The sequence below is a fragment of the Octodon degus genome, unplaced genomic scaffold (assembly GCF_000260255.1).
Source record: "Octodon degus isolate 3935 unplaced genomic scaffold, OctDeg1.0 scaffold00002, whole genome shotgun sequence".
NCBI lineage: Eukaryota > Metazoa > Chordata > Mammalia > Rodentia > Octodontidae > Octodon > Octodon degus.
The window spans coordinates 26,501,582-26,520,939 of record NW_004524578.1 but is presented as its reverse complement, the minus strand read 5'-3'; the positions used below and the strand labels follow the sequence as shown (position 1 = coordinate 26,520,939).

Here is a 19,358-nt window from a genome sequence, read left to right as displayed (position 1 = left end):
TGCTGGGGGATTGAACCGCGGTCCCTGATGCTTTTGCTAAGCTTGTTCTAAGTAGGTGCTTTAGACCACTGAGCCATCTCTCCAGCCCAGATGTTCTTGATTTACCTAAAAATTTTGTGTCTTTTAAAAAGATCTTGAATTTCCTCATAATTTCTTTCTTTCTTTTTTTTTTTTTTAAATGTTTCCTTTATTTATTTTTTTCTTTTTTATGGTCAGCTCTACCCAGCCTGGGGGCGGGGCTGGCATGGCATGTGGTGCTTTGGATCGAACTGAGGTCTCTGCATGCTTGCCTAATCTTGCCTAAGCAGGCGCTTTAGACCACTGAGCTATCTCGCCAGACCCTCATAATTTCTTAATAGAAATGAATTTGTCTTTCTGGTAAACTACTACTGTAAGAATATGCTTTTATCCTGTCCTACAGTGTGACATCATGAGCCTGTTGTGATAACATACCTGTTAGTCCTAAGCTAAGCCTAGAGCCCTCTATATCCTGTTGAGTTCCAGGGCTCTCTTAGAGGGACTTAGACTATCTCCAGTTTGTTCAGAGCTTTCTTTACTTGGGTAACCGCATTGCCTTTTATAACAGGAGAGTGCTGGAAGAGCAGAGTGAGGAGGACCACGACCCACCAAGGGATAGAGAGACATCCCACAGAGCCCAGATTCAGCAACAGCAGTACTGTGTGGAGGATTTGAAGCAGCAGTTTCAAGCAGAGAAGATTAGAGCTAAGAAGAGGACAGAATTTGATCAGACCTGCACCCATCAAAAGACTGGAAATAGTAGGTGCCCTGCACCCTGAGAAGTGTCTGCCTCACCTTTGGATTCTCGCTTGCGTGCTCCCACAGCCTTCTGTGTTCTCTCCTTTGTTTCCTCTGTGATACAATGGAATTCTTAGCATTAGGTGTTCTCTCCCTTCTTTTAGAGACCAGAAATGCTTGAAAGGGGGCTGGAGGCAAGAAGGAAGCTGACCCCTTGATGGCTCCACAAAATGATGGGTCCTTCCTGGCACATTTGTCCATGCTTTTCTGCCTGTCCTAGAATGTACCTGCTTTTGGGCTGAGGCTGGGGTCTTATCTTCTTTCTCCTGAGTAAGGAGGCCCTGAACCTCTTCTGCCACATTTCCCCAGCCCTTTTACTCTACACGGATCCAGCTCTTGCTGGTGACACTTGAGTCCAAGGTAGCCACAGGCATGGAGGAAGGGCTAACTCTCTCTGGGGGTTTTATTTCCTAGACCAGCAGTGGCTATTTAGAGAAGAAACCTGGCTGGCCAAGTTACAGCAGCAGCAGCAGCAGCAGCAGCAACAACAACAACAACAACAACAAGAAAACAACTTTGGAGCAGAGAAAGAATCTGAGGCCTCTGTGGCACCTGCTGCTCAGCTTCAGACAGATTCTAAGGTTCCACTGACCCCACTGGTCCAAAGCCAGAATAGGCTGGTGCAGCTGCAGAGCTGTGACCCTCAAGCAGAAGAACACAACATCCCCAGAAAAAAGGGCTCATTGCAGATAGACGGATTCATCAAGAAGCAGAGGCTCCTGGAGGTTCAGGAGAGACTGGAGCAGCTTAGAGAACTGTGCTGGCCTCAGGATGACAGCACCCACCAGTCCCCATGCCGGGTCCCTACCTCTGATACCACAGCCCCAGAGCCTCCACCTGGAAGCAGACAGACAAGTTGCAGTTCTCTGAGCTGCCAAAGGCTTTGTAGCCAGCATTTGCCCCTGCTGCACAGGTATGGTCAATGGAATTCATAATCTTGTTGTCCAGACAGTGTTCTTTGCTCTCTATGGCCTTAGTTTTCTATTAGGAAATAGAAAAATACGTTTATTCTACTGTTTTGGGGTTTTTTTTGGTGCTTGCCAGGGAAGCGCTTATTCCACTGAGCCTTCTCCCTGGCCTTTATTCCACTGGTTTTTTTTTTTTTTAATTTTATTTATTTATTTATTTGTGTGTGGCCAGCTCAGCCCACCAGGGGGCAGGGCTGGCTGGCATGTGGTGCTGGGGGATTGAACTGTGGTCCCTGTGCTTTGCTAAGCTTGTTCTAAGTAGGTGCTTTGGACCACTGAGCCATCTCACCAGCCCAATTCCACTGTTTTTAAAATCACTTTTGTTCCCTTTTTGCTTCCCCCCTTTTTTCTCTCTGTTTACATTTTTAGTTTCTGGCTTTTCTGTTCACTTTCTGCTGAGTATCACCTCTTACCTTCTGAGCAAAGCTATCTATCTCATCTTTTAGACCTCAGTGATCCATATAGATTTCCTTATGTGTCCTAACACCACTTCCGCTGCCTCCTGCATCAAAACTGACTTATTCCTCCTGCCATGCTGCCTCCTTCTTCTGCCCTCCCTGATCTGCTACAGCAATTTAGCTTCTTCTCCTTTTTCCTGCCCACTGCAGAGCTGTCTTGTTGACTCCCAGGTTTATGTTAGCATTTCCTTTTTTCTCTTCTCCTTCACTCCCCATCATCAGGCAAAGCGAGGGTGTCTTATATCCTAAACTGCTTGGGGCAGGGCCTGGATCTTGTTCCTCTTTAGATCATCAGTTCTTGACCTTAGATGGGCTCACACAGTGTGTGATGTTGTTTGCTCACTTCTCTGGTCTTCAGGGTAGTAGGAAGCCTTTTTCTTTTAACATTTTATTATGGAAAATTCTTAAACATACACAAAGAGAGTACTGTATATTATCCATTTTCAAGATTGCCCATACTTAGTCTCCCCATTTTGCCATTTTTTCTGAAGTATGTTAAAGCAGCTCCTACATAGCATGTCATTTCAGTCCTACATATTTAAGTACATACTTCTAAAAAGGACTGTAACCACAATGCTATAGTGATACCTTCTAAAATTAAGATGAATTAATATAATCTAAAACATAAGGGGGGCGGCTGGTGAGATGGCTCAGGGGGCTGGTGAGATGGTTCAGTGGTCTAAAGCACCTACTTGGAACAAGCTTAGTGAAGAGCAGGGACCGCGATTCGATCCCCCAGCACCACATGCCAGCCAGCCCCGCCCCCTGGTGGGCTGAGCTGGCCACACACACACACACACGCACACACACACACACACACTAAATAAATAAACTAAAAAAAAAAAACTTTGTTTAAAAAAATAAAATAAAATAAAACATAAGGGGAAGGGAATTTAGCTCAGTGGTACAGTGCCTGCCTGGAAAGCATGAGGTCTTGAGTTTGATTCCCAGTACCCAAAGAAACAAAACAAACAGGTATCTAAAACCTAGACTGTGTTCATAGTTCTCAAGTTGCCTCAAAACATCTCCTTACATTTAGTTTTTGAAATTAATCCAGATTTCCACCCTACATGTGATTTTTTTTGTGATGGGCATGATACTACCCAGAGCCTTCATAGTGAGCTACCTCTCCAACCCTTTTATATTTTTTGCATTTTGAGACAGGGTGTTGCTAAATCACTAAGTTTCTGAGGCTGGGCTTAAATTTGAGATCCTCCAAATATACCCTCATTATAGATCTATCTCTTTGGTTGGTTTTTTGGGGTTTTGTTTTTGTTTTTGTTTTTGTTTTGGCAGGGATTGAACTCAGGCCCTTACACTTGCCAGGGAAGTGCTTATTCCACTGAGCCATCTCCCCGGCCCAGATTTATCTGATTCCTTGTAATAGCATTTAAATTGTTCTTGTTTTCCTCATATTACCTAAAGATGTAGTGAGATGGAATTCAACTTTTAAATTTTTAAAAATCTTTTATTTTTGTTTGGTTCACGCTCTCACTACACAGCTCAGACTAGTAATGATTCTCCTGTCTCAGCCTCCTTAGAGCTGGGAGCACAGGCATGCACTACCACACCTTTGGCCAGCATGGCATGTGGTACCAGGGATCAAACTCAGGTCCTTGTGCTTGCCAGGCAGGCATTTATGCCACTAAGCTATCTTCCCGGCCTTCAACTTCTTTATATAAGTAAAGAAATTTAGGAATACAGTATATCTGGAGCATCTCAGAGAACTAACATTGTAGTCCAGTTTCCCTTTGGGCTTCCCAAACTTTTCTCTGACCTTGAAAACAATAGGAGGACCTGAGGAGGTACCTCAGTAGAATAAGCGCTTGCCTGGCAAGCACAGGGACCTGAGTTCAATCCCTGATACAAAAGACACAGTGGCATCGGACCTTGTTTTTAACCTCTTTTAGAGCAAACTTCTTGTTTCTTCTTTTACCAGGAAGTAGGGGCCTCTTACTCCTTCTGAGATGGTTTTCCTTATCTCCACAGTGTTTTTCTGAATGGGGATCTCTCTACCTTGTTATCACCTATGCCTGACCCTACTCACCAAGTGTCAGAGAAAGTCCCACTGGAAGACCATGTTTCCCCAGCAGCTGCTTGCCTCCCAAGGATGGAATGTCTCCGTAAGAGTGGCTTTTGTCCCTCAGGCCAGGCACAGCTCTGCACAGCCAAGAAAGATACCTCAACTCTAGGTACCCACCTTACCACAAGCCACAAGTCTGTCAACATCCAGGAAATGGAGACAGTGGGTAAGCAGCTCTCTCAGATGATACCGCAGGGGTTAGCATCTCTATGTGAATCCACTGACAATCTAAAGTCAAGACATGGACCACAGACCTTCATCTCTGCTACCCAGGCCAGAAGAGCTAAGGGTCTAACAGACTCTGGCAACACACAGGCTGTCTCACAAAAAGAAAGGAACCTTGGGCTCCATAAGACTGCTAGGGGAGCCAGTTATAGTTACTCTTATCCCCGTGGACCTAAACAGGCAGCTGGGCTTGGAAGAATGGCCAAGACTTTTCCGGTGGAATCCAAACTGTCTTTTCCAGGCCGAGAATCAAAAAGGCTTCAGAGGGTGCTGGCAGCGAGGGTCAGAGACATTGCCAAAAACTACTCTCCTTTATCTCATGATCATCCTTTGAAGAGACAGCACAGTGCAGCAGACCCAGATACCACAGCTTCACATACAGACTCCAGCCCAGTGATGGATTGTTCAAGAGAAGCAGATGATTTATCTGATACAGATAGTAACTACTCGGTGGATTCTCTTTCCTGTGTCTATGCCAAAGCCTCACTGACAGAACCACTGATACCAGAGGACCCTCCAGGAAAGTGGTACCTCCCAGAGTCAGAGAACTCTGAAAGTCACAACAGCCAAATACCTGAGGATTCACTGGTTGAGAAGACAGGCCAGAGCTCCAAAGAAAGCCTAGAGGGCAGTCATCCCAGCAATGAACATAGCCACTTGAAGATCAGAACCAAAGCCTCTATGGGGGGTTTTCCCAAGCCCTCCTACAGTGGCCTGCTTGCTCAGACTCAGAGGAGCTTTTCCTTAGACAGCCTGATTGATGCTGATCGAGAATTGGAAGAAGATCGGCAAGAGGAGCCTTTCCTTGGTTCAACTGAGGAGATGCCCACAGAGATATTTTGGCACCTGCAGAACTCCATTCTGCCTGTAGTGGACCAGGAGGCAATATGCAGACCTGGGTCCATTAGCCACAGAGCAGGGATAGGGCTAAATGCCATCCTGCCAATGAGTAGTTCATTTTACCTTAATTCTCGGGTCCAGCCTGGTAAGGATCAGCCTGAATCAGAGGTGGAGGCCAGCTACCCAGAATGTTCTTTCCAAGACATACAGCTTTCAAGAGAGAGCTCTCTAGTGTCTGTGGATTCCTGGTTTTCCTGTGACTCTAAGATCAATCCTAGCAGCCCCCCTGGGATAGAGGGTTCTTTACTTGTAAGTCCTGATGTCCTGGAATTCCAGCCCTGTGATGAAAAAAGACCTGGATACTTGCAGAATATTAAAGAACTAAAGCCATCAGGTGCAAAAACAGTTCTGCCAGGTAGCTTGACACTGCCCCAAGGCAGTACTGAGCTACCTTGTAACATAGAAGATGTGCACACAACCTCCACTTCTGATATTTCCAAGTTGTCACTTTGGGGAACTCAAAGGCATCTTCGGCCAGGAGCTGATAGACTCTTTCAGGGAAGAGGTAGCCCTGATACAACCCAGCAGGGAAACTCTGAAGTTTCTAATTCTAGTGGGTCAAGTGGACCTGCTGCCTCTGCCACCTCATTCATTTATGTGGGCAGCACCCATGAAGGGAACTGGGCTGCCCTTCAGCAAAAGTGTGTTCTTGAACTCTCTCACCCTGTTTTGGACGCTGTTAGACAGCCCAGGCCACCCTTCCCCTGTCTTGAAGAAGACTCTAGCTCACTGGCTGAAAATTCTAGTAAAGGAGGAGATACACAGCTGCCAGTTGAATCTGGGATCTCCGGCAGTCCAAATTTTAATGACTTTCCAGTCCATCTCTCCAAAACCAGACATTTGAGAGCGGAGAAAGAACAGGACAGTTTGAGTGCCAAGGTGGAAAGTGCTTCAGATTTCTTTAGTAATAGTGAGAAAGAGGTAAGTTGTAATGGAACTTATTCAGCTGACTTGGAATCACTGGCTTCTGGATCTACAAATGCACAGGTTTGTACCAAAGAGAACAAGATAACATATTCCTTAAAAGAAGCCTGTGAAGTCAGACAGAAGAGCTCAAAAGAGTGCTGTCAGGGTAGCAGAAAACCTGGAGTGACAACTTCCTCTGCTACATATGTATTCCAGAAGAATGCTTGTTGCAGGAATGTTACCCAGGCCACCAAAGCAGACTGTTGGCCCCAAGGCCAGTCTCTTCTCAGGAAAAATAGTTCAGTTCAGCAAGAACAATTAAATTACGACAACCACCACTGCCAACAGGAAGAGAAGGCAGATTACCAAAAAAGCTCTGCGGAGGTAGTTGGAAGGCACACAGATGTTTCTTTTACTCTTCCATCAGGTCCAGAACCGTGCCTCCACTCTCCTCCCTCTAATCCTTTCTCATCTTCCCCACAGCCACCTGTCTTGGAAACATTCTATGTGACCAAAAGCAGGGATGCCCTGACAGAAACTGCCTTAGAGATTCCAGCTTGCAGAGAAGTCTGGGTGCCTTCCCCACCTCCCCGGGAAGCCTGGGGCTTTAGGCAGGACCACCAAATCCTAAAGAAAACTTACTTGAACAATTTGCCAGTGCTGTTACGAAGCCAGAGTTCCAAGATTGCCTTTTCTCAACAGGTCACTACAGAGAGGACAGTTGATGTGAACACCAAGGAAGTTACTGGTGACTTAGGAGAATGTGCTGAAAATATTAAAGAAGAAAGCCATAATTTAGTTCCTTTTCTTGTTGCTCAGAACAGACATTTTCTCCCTTTTACTGGCACAGAAGTATGTGAGTGTGAAAATGAAGTTGGAATTTTAAATAAAAAGCACAGTTTTCCAGTATGTAATGAAAGAGAAAAGGCTCCTACACAGTGCTGTTGGAATGTTTCTTCAGACAACACTGGATCTGAGAAGCATTTCCTTTTCATTTGTGAACCTGAGTCAGGTAGGAAAGAAGAACAGACTCAGATTCAGGCCCATGATATCAGCAGACAAATTCCTTTCACACCCAGGTCTGATTTCACCTGTAAAACCACTGATTTACACCTTGAGAAGGACATGCCAGGTGAAACACCTGTTTTTATGAAGTCCAGATCAGTGTGTCATAGAATAAGTAGCCCAGGAATTATAGCCCAGGATGATTGTCCAACCCACAAGTGGGAAGGGAAAAGTGGAACTGGGCCCCTTGGAGAAGCTAGCCATTCAAAGCTTGAACTTTCAGAGAGAAAGTCTACTTGTGAAAAAGTTTTATCTGTTATGTGCTATCAGGAAAGCCGCCCCAGTGAATGTCAGGGCCCTAGAGGGTCACAAGAAATGTTAAACTCCAAAGAAGAATTTTTGGGAAAGAAACAATGTAAAGGAGTTAATAATGCTGATGAAATGGCTAGGCTAATTAGGAGTGTTGTGCAACTGGAAAACGACATCTTAGAAATTGGATCCAAGAAGAATAAGCAGCTTCATGCTTCCCACACACCAGGAGTTAGTGAGGAGGTTGTGGGCCAAGAGAGTGCTGACCATGTCCTGAGGCCAGGAAGCTGTGGAAACCACTTGTCCTGTAAGAATCAGTCATCCTCGCCAAGACAGGCAGGTGATGTTGTCTTTAAGGACAGTGAAGCTGGGAAAATGGAGGCTAACAGAACCACTGGGAATGAGAAACAGGTCCTGAAAATCCCTCCAAGCCCTTTCAGATCAAAGAAATATATACAAGAGAGTCAGACTGTGGTAGAGCATACAACCCTAGCTGGAGTGGACTGGTTCCCCAGGGACACATGTGATTCTTTAGGGAAAGGTGCAGCTTTCAAAGAGCCCCCCAACACTGCTCTTCACCAAAGGAGAATAAAAGCATTGTCTACACCTCCACCTTTGCATCCACTGCCAGAGAGTTCTGGGAAGGAAGTTAGGCTGGTACAAGAATCAGCAAACTTCAAAGAACAGCCTTGGGGCTTGGGAAATCGTGAGGACCTAGAGACTATGGAAGTTCTTCAAGAAAGCCAAATTGCTAAGTGCATAGGTAATTCCAAGCCAGAGGGGCCAAGAGCTCAAGGTGAAGTTGAAGAAATGGCCTTGCAAATGGGAGGGGACCCAAAGGACAAAAGAAATATTATCTCATTGACTCAGAAACATCCTGTCCCAAACCAGCGTTATATGTGCACATATTTTAGACAGGAGACTGCCTCCTCATTACCAAGCCAGACAGATTTTTCCATAGCCCCTTCTAATCGAGACCTGAGCAATAACTTGTCCTTGCCTTCACCAAAGCTGCCAGGATATTGTTTTTATGCCCCTGATAATGAAGGAATTGCTTTAGTTGACCATGTGCTAGATCCCACAATAGTGAAAATTCCTGACAGTCCCTCAGAACATGGAGTAGGATGTGACAGCCAGAGTAGAGAGAACAAAAGCCCCCATCTACAGGGAGACATTAAAGGGGGCTCCTCCACAGCATACTCGGTCTGGTGTGGGGATGTGAGGCCCAGGGTCTTGGGATTGCATGGTCAGCGTAATGCATCAGAGAGTGTTCCCCTGGGGGCAGAAGAGAGGGTAATAGCAAGCCCCAGCCCCCAGGACCAAGGAGCAGACCTTGAAACCACTTCTTTGGGTTTGAGTGCTCAGGAAAGTTATGGCAATGAAACTGAGGCAGCTATACAAAAAGAAATACAAGCCACTTCTTTGAATACAGCCTCTAGGCAACTTGAAAAGAGGGTCAACTTCTCCTTAGAAGAAAGTGATAACCAAGGCGGAGGAGCAAGGTGGAAGACACAGGAGGAGTCCGAGGACTTGGGCCCTATCAGCAGAACTTGCTCAGCATCTGTTTCTGTGCCAAGGGTGCCTGATCCAGAGCCCAGGCTGTTGGAGACATCTGGCCATGCATCCATTTGCCTGGCTATTTTGGAGGAAATCAGACAGGCAAAGATGTGGAGAAAGCACCCTAATGACTTTGGGGCTGGGAGTGCAGTCCTTACTTACTGTGGAACTTCAGTAGAACCTGGATGTTCTTCAGGGGCTTCTGGCAGGACTTACTGTGAGCAAATGGACCAGTTAATGCCAGGCAGGTCTAAGAATGATGGTGAAGCCCCAGAATGCCATGTGGCATCTCTCTCTGCTACACCAGGACAACTGTTGGCTGATGAAAGGAAAGCCCAAGCCACACCTGTCTGTATAGATGGCTCTGGACCTCTGCCCAGCCCTGAAATGAACAGAGGGCCCCAGCTTCTTCCACAGTCTTCCTCTTATGCTGTACCTGTTACAGGCAAAAGATACTCTAGAGATCAGAGGCATTTCCAGGAAGCAAGAGAAGGGTATACAGATCACTGTAGTTCTTCTGGAATCATAGAGAAGGAAACATCCAGAACTTTTTCCGAAACTGTGGAGGCAGACAGGATTGTGGGATCAGAAAAAGCAGTGCCTGCTTTATCTTCTCAGGCCCCTCGTGGTGATCCTGTGCCAATACTATATGGGCAGAGCCAGTTAGCCACATGGTGCACTGTAGAGGGTGTGTCTCCTAGCAGTTGCACTAGCAGCCCAGAGCACCAGGAACCTGAGGCTGTAGGTACTGCATATGAAGGAGGCTCAAGTAACTTCTTAGTTACTGCACAGGGAGGAAAAACTGCCCACTTTGAAAATCAGTCTGTGGTCTGTAGTGTTGAGAATTCAAGCTTTTCAGAGACTAAGCAAGATCATGCCCAATGGCCTGAGGCTTCTACTGGCATAGAAGCAGTAAGGGCAAATCCAAGACATCAGTGTGTGATGGAGGAGAATGTTTGGGTTAGTCTGACAGAAGCCTGTAGGCCTGACAGCAAAAATTTCAGGCCAGCTCCACTGCTAGATCAGAGACCTGGGCCAGACCCTAGGGGAGATGGGGCTCTGTGTGGGGGTTCAGTGGAAACTGAAGATTGCCTGGTCCCCTCTGAGAGCACAGAAGGCAGCAGGGCTCTCAACACAGTGAGGGAGGCAGAGGAAAGTAGAATTCTTCCTTGCCAACAATTGTGCTGTCATCAGACCACCACTATTCACACCTGTTATGGAGATGGTGACCCAGAGATGAATTCCCAGGCTACCTCGTGTCCTGTCCACCCACTTAACATTGTGCCTTCCAGGGTTCATGAACTATGTGAGATAGGAGAGACCTCTTTCAAGGAAGCTGATATACTCTTGGCACGTAGCTGTGAGTCTAAAGGCATGGACCTTGGGCCAGCAGATGGCAGCATGCTTGAGCCCCCTGCTGCAGCTGCTGTCCAATTGTCCACTCCAGGGTGCAACTCCCTTTGCACTTCCTATGTTAGAACACATTCTCTCACCCAGTCAGCTACTGATGGGAGCTTAAGGACTGTAGGGGGTTCTGAGGAAGAGGCTGCTAAGAGGAAAGCTAGCATAGAACTTGAGGCTGCCCCCTGCCCTGTAGGCACATACTCTGAGCCACTGAGGAACCTCGGTGATCATTCTGTAGGTGACCACAATGCACAGGTGTCTCAGACCAAGCTAGAGTCACCTACAGAAATTCAGGGACCACACAACCTGACGTTAAGTGAAGCATTTGTTGGGAGTGAGCACGGATGCTTAGAAAATACCAAATGCCTTTCGGAAAAGCCACAACCTTCCACTGAATCCAGGGATCCTCCAGCCAAGTTTGTAGGGAAACACATCAGTAGTCCTCAGGATGATAATCCTTGGGAAGATGAAGAACAACAGAGAGATTCAGCTTTAGTAAGTGGTGAAGACCTTCCAAAGGGCAGGAATTCTCTACTCACTGATGTGGGTGTCTTAAATGGCTGTCAGATTAGAGGTGCTGGAAGAGAAGAGGTGGCTATGATCAAGTTTCCAGTGTCCCAGACTTTCTTGACAGGTTTTGAAGACCCAGCTTCTGTGCCGTTGGGGCAAAGTAAAGTACCACAACCTGCTGCCGAGAGATCTGGTCAGCTTTACTCCAATGAAAAGCAGCCAAATCCCCATCACAGGTGCTCGCTTCCTGTGATTGCAGTCTTCTCTGGCCCTAAACATTCTAAGCCCAAACCCAGACCTCAGTTCTCAGTGGTGAGCTCCTCTCGATCTCTTCAGGAGCTAAACATTAAGGTGGAGCCTCCTTCCCCTCCAGATAAGAATGCACAGAGGATTCACCGACTGTGGAACCCACACATCCAGGGCTATTCCTCAGAAAAAATGGTGACAGAAACACCTCTGAAGACTGAGGAGTCTATTCCAACAGCCACATCTAACGCGAGTGATGGCCCTACACACCACATGGCACTGAAAGGTGCCACCCCTCCTTATCCACTGTCTTCCACATTGTCTTGCATGCCAACCCCTAATTTCATGAACAGTTGGATGTCTGGAACTTTGGCTCCACAGGGAAAGCCAGAGAAACTGGGTGCCCAAGTTAGGTCAGAGAATGGACAAGTAGACAAAGGAATGTTGTACTTGGGCTCTAGTGATAACAATCCTTACATCCATCCATGGTGCCCTGAGGGGCCTGTGCACATTGGCTGGAAGCATTATGTGTTTGGCAGGGCACTTGATGTCTCCTGTAGCCCAAAAGCCGGTGGTCCAATGTCATCAAATGTAGCCTGGTGCTCCAGTATGGACAACAACTTAGGAGATGACAAACCCCCATTCTCCTCCCACCTCAGCACTTACAGCCAAATCCAGGACCTGTCAAGCACACACAGCAGGACTGAGAATGTACAGGATTCCAATGAGGCCTGGAATATGTGGGGTGCCTCATTTGCCTTGGGCAACATTCTGAGTAGTCCTGACAAGATCCCCCAGTTTAAGAGTCCAACTGATGAAGCAGGCTGTCTAAAAAGTGAGCTCCCTTTGCCTGAAGGAAGTTCTGTAGGTGCAATGGATAAGATTGTGCTGCTTTATCCATCTGAGACTGGCAACCCTCTGGCACAGGCCATGATGAACACCTATGAACAGGGCACACAGACCCAGGGCTGCCAGCTCCACCAGAGCTGTGCTAATGTCTTCTCTGCTCAGCCTGACACCAATGTGGTATCACCATGTGACCTGGCCGCCTGGGCCAGCATGCACAACCTGTCTCTCCACCTCTCACAGCTCCTGCATAGCACCTCAGAGTTACTTGGAAGTCTCTCCCAGCCCAGTGTGGCCAAGGAACAGAACACCAAGAGGGACCCCACAGCTGGGGCCCTACAGGCCCTCAGGATGAACACTGCAACTCAAACCAATGTGGACAAGGACAGCCAGACTGACCTGGCCTCACCTGCTCTGCATCTTCCTGCTGCAGAGGCCAAAACTCAGGAAGTCAGTGTAATCCTTGAAGTGCTGAGCTCAGATGCCACACCAGTTTCTCAAGAAAAGGGAGATGTCACAGGAGCCCTTGATGAGAGAGACATTGAAGTGATGTCATGGAGAGCAACTGTGCCTTCCTATCTTCATGAAAAAAGTGCCTGCCGTAAACTGAGAAGCCCTCCAGTGCCTTCATCTGACTTGAAGTTTCAGAAAACCCCTCAAGAGCAGAACCTCCCTTCTCTTGATGCCTTCCAAGCTGGGGATTCCTCTTGTGTGGTTGTCAACAGCCCCAGCCTAAGCACCTCTTGTACCCCAGAGCCCTTCCCCACTACCTCAGAGCCCACCCAAGAGCCTCAGGTCCAGAGGAGGCTGGGCCCCACGAGCACCTTATTGGTGGACAGGGCGTCCTCTCCAATCCTCACACTTAGTGCTGGCACCCAAGAGCTGGGTCCTCGCCCAGGCCTTTTGACCCTTTCAACTCCCTCAGCCTGCCCTCTGGAAGATCACCAGACACTTGACTTCAGCCCAAGACCTCCAGAAGACAGTTGTTTTCAAGCCACGCATGAGCCAGGTGGCTTCCAGACAGTAGAGGCTCTGGATGGAGGAGGCAGTAGTGGGAACTTATTCCTGGAATTAAGCCCGTCAGGCAGCCCACCACAGAACCCGAGTGTCCAAGTTAGCTTCTTGGCACAGCCTCTTCAGCAGCCTAGGCCCAGGACTACCACTAGAGGCCAAAGCAGCCCACCACTTCCACCCCCAAGGCACTGCAGCCAGAGACTGACTGACAGCTTTGTATCTGAAGAGGCAACTTCCCCAGAGCATGGCCTACTGAGCAGTCATTGGCAGAGCAGGCTTGAAAATGGGGGTGAGAATTCAGCACCTCCAGTAGAGCCACAACTCACTGCAGATCTCTCCTCATCATGGAAAGGCCCCCAACACCTTAGCCCCTGTCCTGGTGCTGAGCTGACTGACCCTGCAGGCATACAAGGTTCCACTGATGGCTCACCTCAGGCCTGCGAACTTCAGGGAATGATGTGTTCCAGTTCCCAGATGTGCGTGGCCCCCGAACATCAGCATTGCACCCTAAGGGAGCTCCCTGTACATAACAAATTTAGTAACTGGTGCGGGGTTCAGCATAACTCTCCTAGGGACCTAGGTGTGAATGAAGCGTTGGAGGCCAGCTCTGGAGAGCAGAAGCAAATGCTCCCACAACCTCATGACCAGCGCCTGGGTCCTGAGTGGTCCCCAAGGGAGCAGATCTCCCTGCAAGGTGGGGCCCAGAGTACCCCACTCAGTGTAGAACTCGCAGAAGCAAAGCTGCACCATGGCTTCGGGGAAGCAGATGCCCTGCTGCAGGTGCTGCAGCAAGGGACAGGGGCAGCACTTGCTCCAGATGAGGCTGCGATGTCCACCTGGAAGGAACTCCATGCACGGTAAGGCCTGCTGGGAGGAAAGGGGAAGGGAAAGAACTTCAGGAAGCTGACTGCAGCTCCTCCTTTTGCCCTGGCTCATCTCTGGCATCTTTCAGGGGTTGGAAGTAAAATGTCAGGTGAGCACACTCAGGGCCAGCTCAGTGGGTCTGTTTTGTCTCAGGCAAAGACAAGCCATTGAGACTGTCAAGAGTGAGCAGGCTGAGCGACTTCAGAACTTCTGTCGGACACGAAGCCTGAGTACCCAGAAACAGTTGAGCCTCCTGCCTAACAGGACTTTCCCCTCCTGGGACCTAGACTTGCCCAGCAAGCGCCGAGAATACTTGCAGCAATTGAGGAAGGATGTTGTGGAAACCACCAGGTAACAGGATTCAGAAGGGGCTCTCTGGTAGGAAAGGGGCTGTTGGGAGCTGGAGTTGGTGTCTGGGAAGCTCTTCTGTGCCTGTGGACAGTGGAAGTGGATGTGGCAAACAGGTGCAATGGGAAAGAATAGGATGTAGAAGGACAGGAGTGGGGAGTTAGGGGAAAGGTGGATGAGGTGGAGATGGATGAGCCCTTCAAGAAGGAGGTGCGGAGCTTTCCTGGGAGGCAGGTAGGGCTCACTCCATCCACCATGTTAGAAGCTATCTTTTGACCCTGTGATTTCCACAGAAGCCCAGAGTCAGCACTGAGTTCCACTCACCCACCCACTGACATGGAGCAGATGCTACGTAACTATCAGCAGGCCCGTGAGGAGGCCAAGGTGGAGATTGCCCGGGCACGGGAGCAGCTGCAGGAGCGGACTGCACAGGAGAAGCTTCGAATCCGCCAACACATCATCTCCCAGCTGCTGAGGGTGAGGAGTGGGGTGAGCCTCAACTTCAGGATAGGTCCGGAGTCTGGGCAGACCCAATCTAAGGCAGTATCACTGTGGCCGCTCCGAACCCAGGGCTGTGCACCTCGGAGGAGAGCATGGCAGCCCTCCTTGGGCTGGGCCTACTGTCTCTCTACACTCTCATCAGATCAGCACCATCCCCATGCCCAGCATTTTGAGCAAGAGGGTATGGTGTATAGTGATATACATAGGGTGTGGAAGGCAGGAGGTGGGAGGCTGGGCTAGGATCTCATGGATGCAGCAGAAGCTGGCTGATGATGACCTGTTCTTCCCAGGAAGAGGAAAAGCTACATGCGCTGGCCAACTCCAGCTCCCCATGCACCAGCTCCAATGGCAGCCTCTCCTCTGGTGTTACCTCTGGTTACAATAGCAGCCCGGCCTTGTCAGGCCAGCTCCAGTTCCCAGAGAGTGTGGTGAGTAGGCAGATGTGAACAAGCCAGGGACCAGGGTTGCTGAGACAGGAGACTTGGCAGGATCCAGGCCTCCTGGGACCCCTGCTGATAGGAGCCCTTCCTTCTCATGGTCTCACCTTTAGTTTTGCCTCTTTCTCCCTCTGTTTATCCATTCTTTCAAGTGTTTATTTTGCAGGTACTGTTTTAGGATACAGAAGTGACTATAGATAAATAATAACCAGCTTATTTTATGATTAAGTTTCAATAAATTACTTGGAAAAGGGGCACTAAACCTGCATAAATAGGGTGGGCTGTCCTTTGGAGTCAGTAGAATCTGTGGAGAGAAAGTGATAATTGGAAGGAGAGGAGGAAAGGAAGAGAGGAAAGATGTAGGCCCTACAAGGAGGGGACAGAGAAGAATGAAATAAAGCAAGTAAGGCAGAGATGTAGAGGGTGAGATGGGTGAAGGACATGAGGAAAGACGTGTTCCAATGATGTTATTTCTCCAAAGTGACCAAGAACTGCTGAAAGTGAGAAAACTTCTAAGAAAGGAAATAGGTGATTTCATAGCAAGATGGTATGGAAAGGCAGAGAGACAGATGGTGACTGCGTGGCTTAAGGGCACTTCCAGTGAAGGTGAATGGGTGTGGATGTTAATAGAAGACAAATAAAGAACTTGATGTGAAAGGAGAGCTGAGACAGAGACACACTTTTGATTTGAACAGCTGAAAGGATGGTGGTCAGTGATGCCAGATACAGGAGGATATCTTCTAGGGAGAGATCAAGATTTCCACTTTCCTACATTGAAGGTGCCTGTAAGAAATTCAGATATAGCAAGTAGATTCAAATAGGCAGTTGGAAAGACAGATCTAGAGTTCCAAGGTAAGCCCTGGCTGAGAACCAGGTGTGGTGCACATTCCTGTAAACCAGCTCTCTAGGGGGCTGAGGTAAGAGGATCACCCCCTGGACAGTGTAGTATCTTTAGTTGCACTGTTATGGCTTCCTTGGAATCCTGAATTGAATTTAAAATGTTAATCCTTCGTAGTCATTTGGACTTTAGGTAAGAGCCATAGGTCACACAATGACACAGCTGGTGCACAAAGTGGAAGGGGATGCACTGATGTCTTTATAAGCCTGCTTTCCCTTTGGATGGCACTGAGCGCCAGCATTCACTGCAGTATTTATCACATGCCGTAAGGACTCAGGAAAGAGGACTACCAAAACTGCTTCAGTGTTGAGAATGATGGGATGGGGCTGGGGAGATGGCTCAGTGGAATAAGTGCTTCCCTGGCAAGCACAAGGGCCTGAGTTCAATCCCCGGTTCCACCCCCCCCCCAAAAAAAAGAGAGAGAGAGAATGATGGGATGAGTGTGTTTGAAATGAGGAGTCATGTATTATGAGGGGGATTAATGGAAATGTTTCTTTTTCTGTATTTTTAAAAAAATTTAAACATACATGGTATTTGTTATAGTTTGTGCCTAATTGTGATCCCAAAGCCTCATGCAGTCATGGGGAAGACTTTCAGAGTTTGTGATTAACTCATGATCAACTGGGATTATGAGTGGAAGTGCTGCTGGGATTATGGGGGTGAGTACTACACACAGCCTGAGGTGGAGAGCCCGAATGCAATTTACCGGAGATAGACTTGCTCTCTGTGGCCACTGTTGTGGCTGCTCCTCCCTTTTATTGTTGCTGTTTTGCTGTCTTCCGCCACCATGAGCTGCTGCCTTCTGCCATGTGCTGCTCTGCCTTGGAGCCAACCGGGTATGAACTGAAACCTCCAGAACCTGTGAGCTGAATAAATCTTTGCTTCCTTCATTTTGATTGTCAGGTATTTTTCCCAGCAATGAGAGAAAAATAACTGAGAATTTTTAAATTGGCCCTTTTGTACAACTTTATCAAGTTGGCCAAAATTAGCCAGATGATGCCAGATATTGGCAGAACTTTGGGGATACAGGAGCTGTGCTTGCATAGGTTATAGGGAACATATATAGAATTTATATATTCATTTGTTTTATATTGATTTTTGAGACAGGATCTCACTGTGCTGTTCAAGCTGGACTTGAGCTCACTTTGCAGCAATCTTCTTGCCTCAGCCTCCTGGGCACCGAGATTATAGGTGTATACTACCATGCCCAGACAGAATTATTTATTGAAACATTATTTGAAGTAGACTCTGAGGAGTATAATTTAATGGAGTCATGTCGGTATTGACCTCACTGTTCTGATTGTTCTAGCTTACTCATTTGAACTTTGTTCATCTTGAGTCCTGAGCCCTGTTAACATGCACCGTCTTTTTTAAATGAATTCTTCCTCGCCTCAGCTGGCATTTTTTTTTTTTACTTTAATTCATTGACCTTTAGTATATATTCATTGTATATATTTTTACTTTAGTATATATATATATATATTTTTTTACTTTAATTCATTGACCTTTAGTAGAGTTGTACATTCAGTTACCGTAGTCTAATTAATTAATTAACTTATTTATTTTGGTACCGGGGATTGAACTCAGGACCTTGTGCTTGCCAGGCAGATGCTTCTGCCACTGAGCTATATCCCCAGCCCCCATAGTCAATTTTAAAGCATTTTTGTTCACCCCCTCAAAAAGAAAGAAACTCTGCATCATTACTTATCTCTCCCCAACCTTACCCTCTCTCGGCCCGAGGCAGACACTAATTTCTTTTCTGTCTCAGGATTTGCCTTTTCTCAGTATCTTTGTATACATGGACTCACATAATATGTGGTCCTTTTGTCCTGCTTCTCTCTCTTAGAATAATGTTTTCAGGTAAAATGAGTTTCCTAGCATCACTGTAACAAATTCTCACAAACCGGGTGGTTTACAACAGAAGAAATATGTTCTCTCATAGAAACCACAGATCTGAAATGCTGCTTTTAAAAAGCTCCGGCACGTGGGCACCACCCCCGCCTTTCCGCGCGCCTTTCGGCATCTTAAGCTTGCAGCTGTGTCGCTCCAGGGTCTGCTTCTGTCTTCTCATGGCCTTCTTTTTTTTTCATGTATTTGGTACAGGGTCTCACTACGCAGCTCAGACTCACACTGATCCTTCTGCTTTCAGCCTCCCCAGTGCTGGGATTATAGGCGTGCGCCACCATGCCCGGACTCCACCACAGGCTCAGTGTACCCTGGGGGCAGGGGTGGGGCTGGGCAGCATGCAGGACAGGGAATGAATCTGGTCCCTGCACTTGCCAGTTACCTCGCTGGCCCTCCCATGGCCTTTTTCTCCTATCCGTGTCTTCTCGTGGCTCTCCCAGTGTCATCAGTCATCAGATGTGAGGCTCTGATTAAATAATCCTTTTATTGGAAATAATTCAACCTATAAAGATTCATTCATGTCATAGCATTACCAGAACTTCATTCATTCCTTTTCATGGCTAAATAATATTCCATTATATGGATGAGTGTGGTGGTACATGCCTATAATTCCAGCACTCTGGGAGACTGAGGCAGGTGGATCACAAATTCAAACTCAGCCTGGGCAATGTAGCAGTTTTATTTCTTAAAATAAAACATAAAGGATGTAATGACATGTGAAAGCCCTGCATTCAATCCCAATGCCCCCCTATCTGGTATATGAACAAACCACCTTTTATTTAGCTATTCAATAGCTAGTAAACATTTAAGTTGTGTCTCTTTTTTGCCTCCTGCTGATTATGGTGTCATGCAAACTCTTTGCTAGTTTTTAGAAAGATCTAATGCCTTCTTTCTCTTTACAATAAATCAAAGTATGCTTTACAAATAAAGCTAATTTGGTGGCTATACAGGTTTTTGTGTGAACATATTTTAATTTTTTTTTCTTTTTTTTTGCTTTTGTGGAACCGGGGATTGAACCCAGGCCCTTGTGCTTGCCAGGGAAGCGCTTATTCCACTGAGCCATCTCCCTGGCCCTTACATGTTTTAATTTCTCTCTCTCTCTCTCTTTTTTTCCCATAATTTTATTGAGAAACAAATAGCAATGAGACAGTTTCAAAC

At 47.2% G+C, this 19,358-nt stretch overlaps 1 protein-coding gene across 6 annotated transcripts in view; it reads left to right on the top strand.

Annotated features, from left to right (window-relative positions):
* Stard9 (StAR related lipid transfer domain containing 9) overlaps nucleotides 1–19,358 on the top strand; it is a 192,471-nt gene that overhangs the window by 133,706 nt on the left and 39,407 nt on the right. For all 6 annotated transcript variants that reach the window (XR_002820350.1, XR_002820348.1, XR_002820349.1 and 3 more), the window contains 6 exons: nucleotides 587–777; nucleotides 1,231–1,729; nucleotides 4,232–14,104; nucleotides 14,265–14,462; nucleotides 14,753–14,936; nucleotides 15,251–15,388. Coding sequence is in view for 3 of the 6 variants with exons in the window: in XM_023711167.1 (XP_023566935.1) it covers nucleotides 587–777; nucleotides 1,231–1,729; nucleotides 4,232–14,104; nucleotides 14,265–14,462; nucleotides 14,753–14,936; nucleotides 15,251–15,388 (11,083 nt within the window). In the remaining 3 variants the exon portion in view is untranslated. The remainder of the gene's footprint in view (nucleotides 1–586; nucleotides 778–1,230; nucleotides 1,730–4,231; nucleotides 14,105–14,264; nucleotides 14,463–14,752; nucleotides 14,937–15,250; nucleotides 15,389–19,358) is intronic.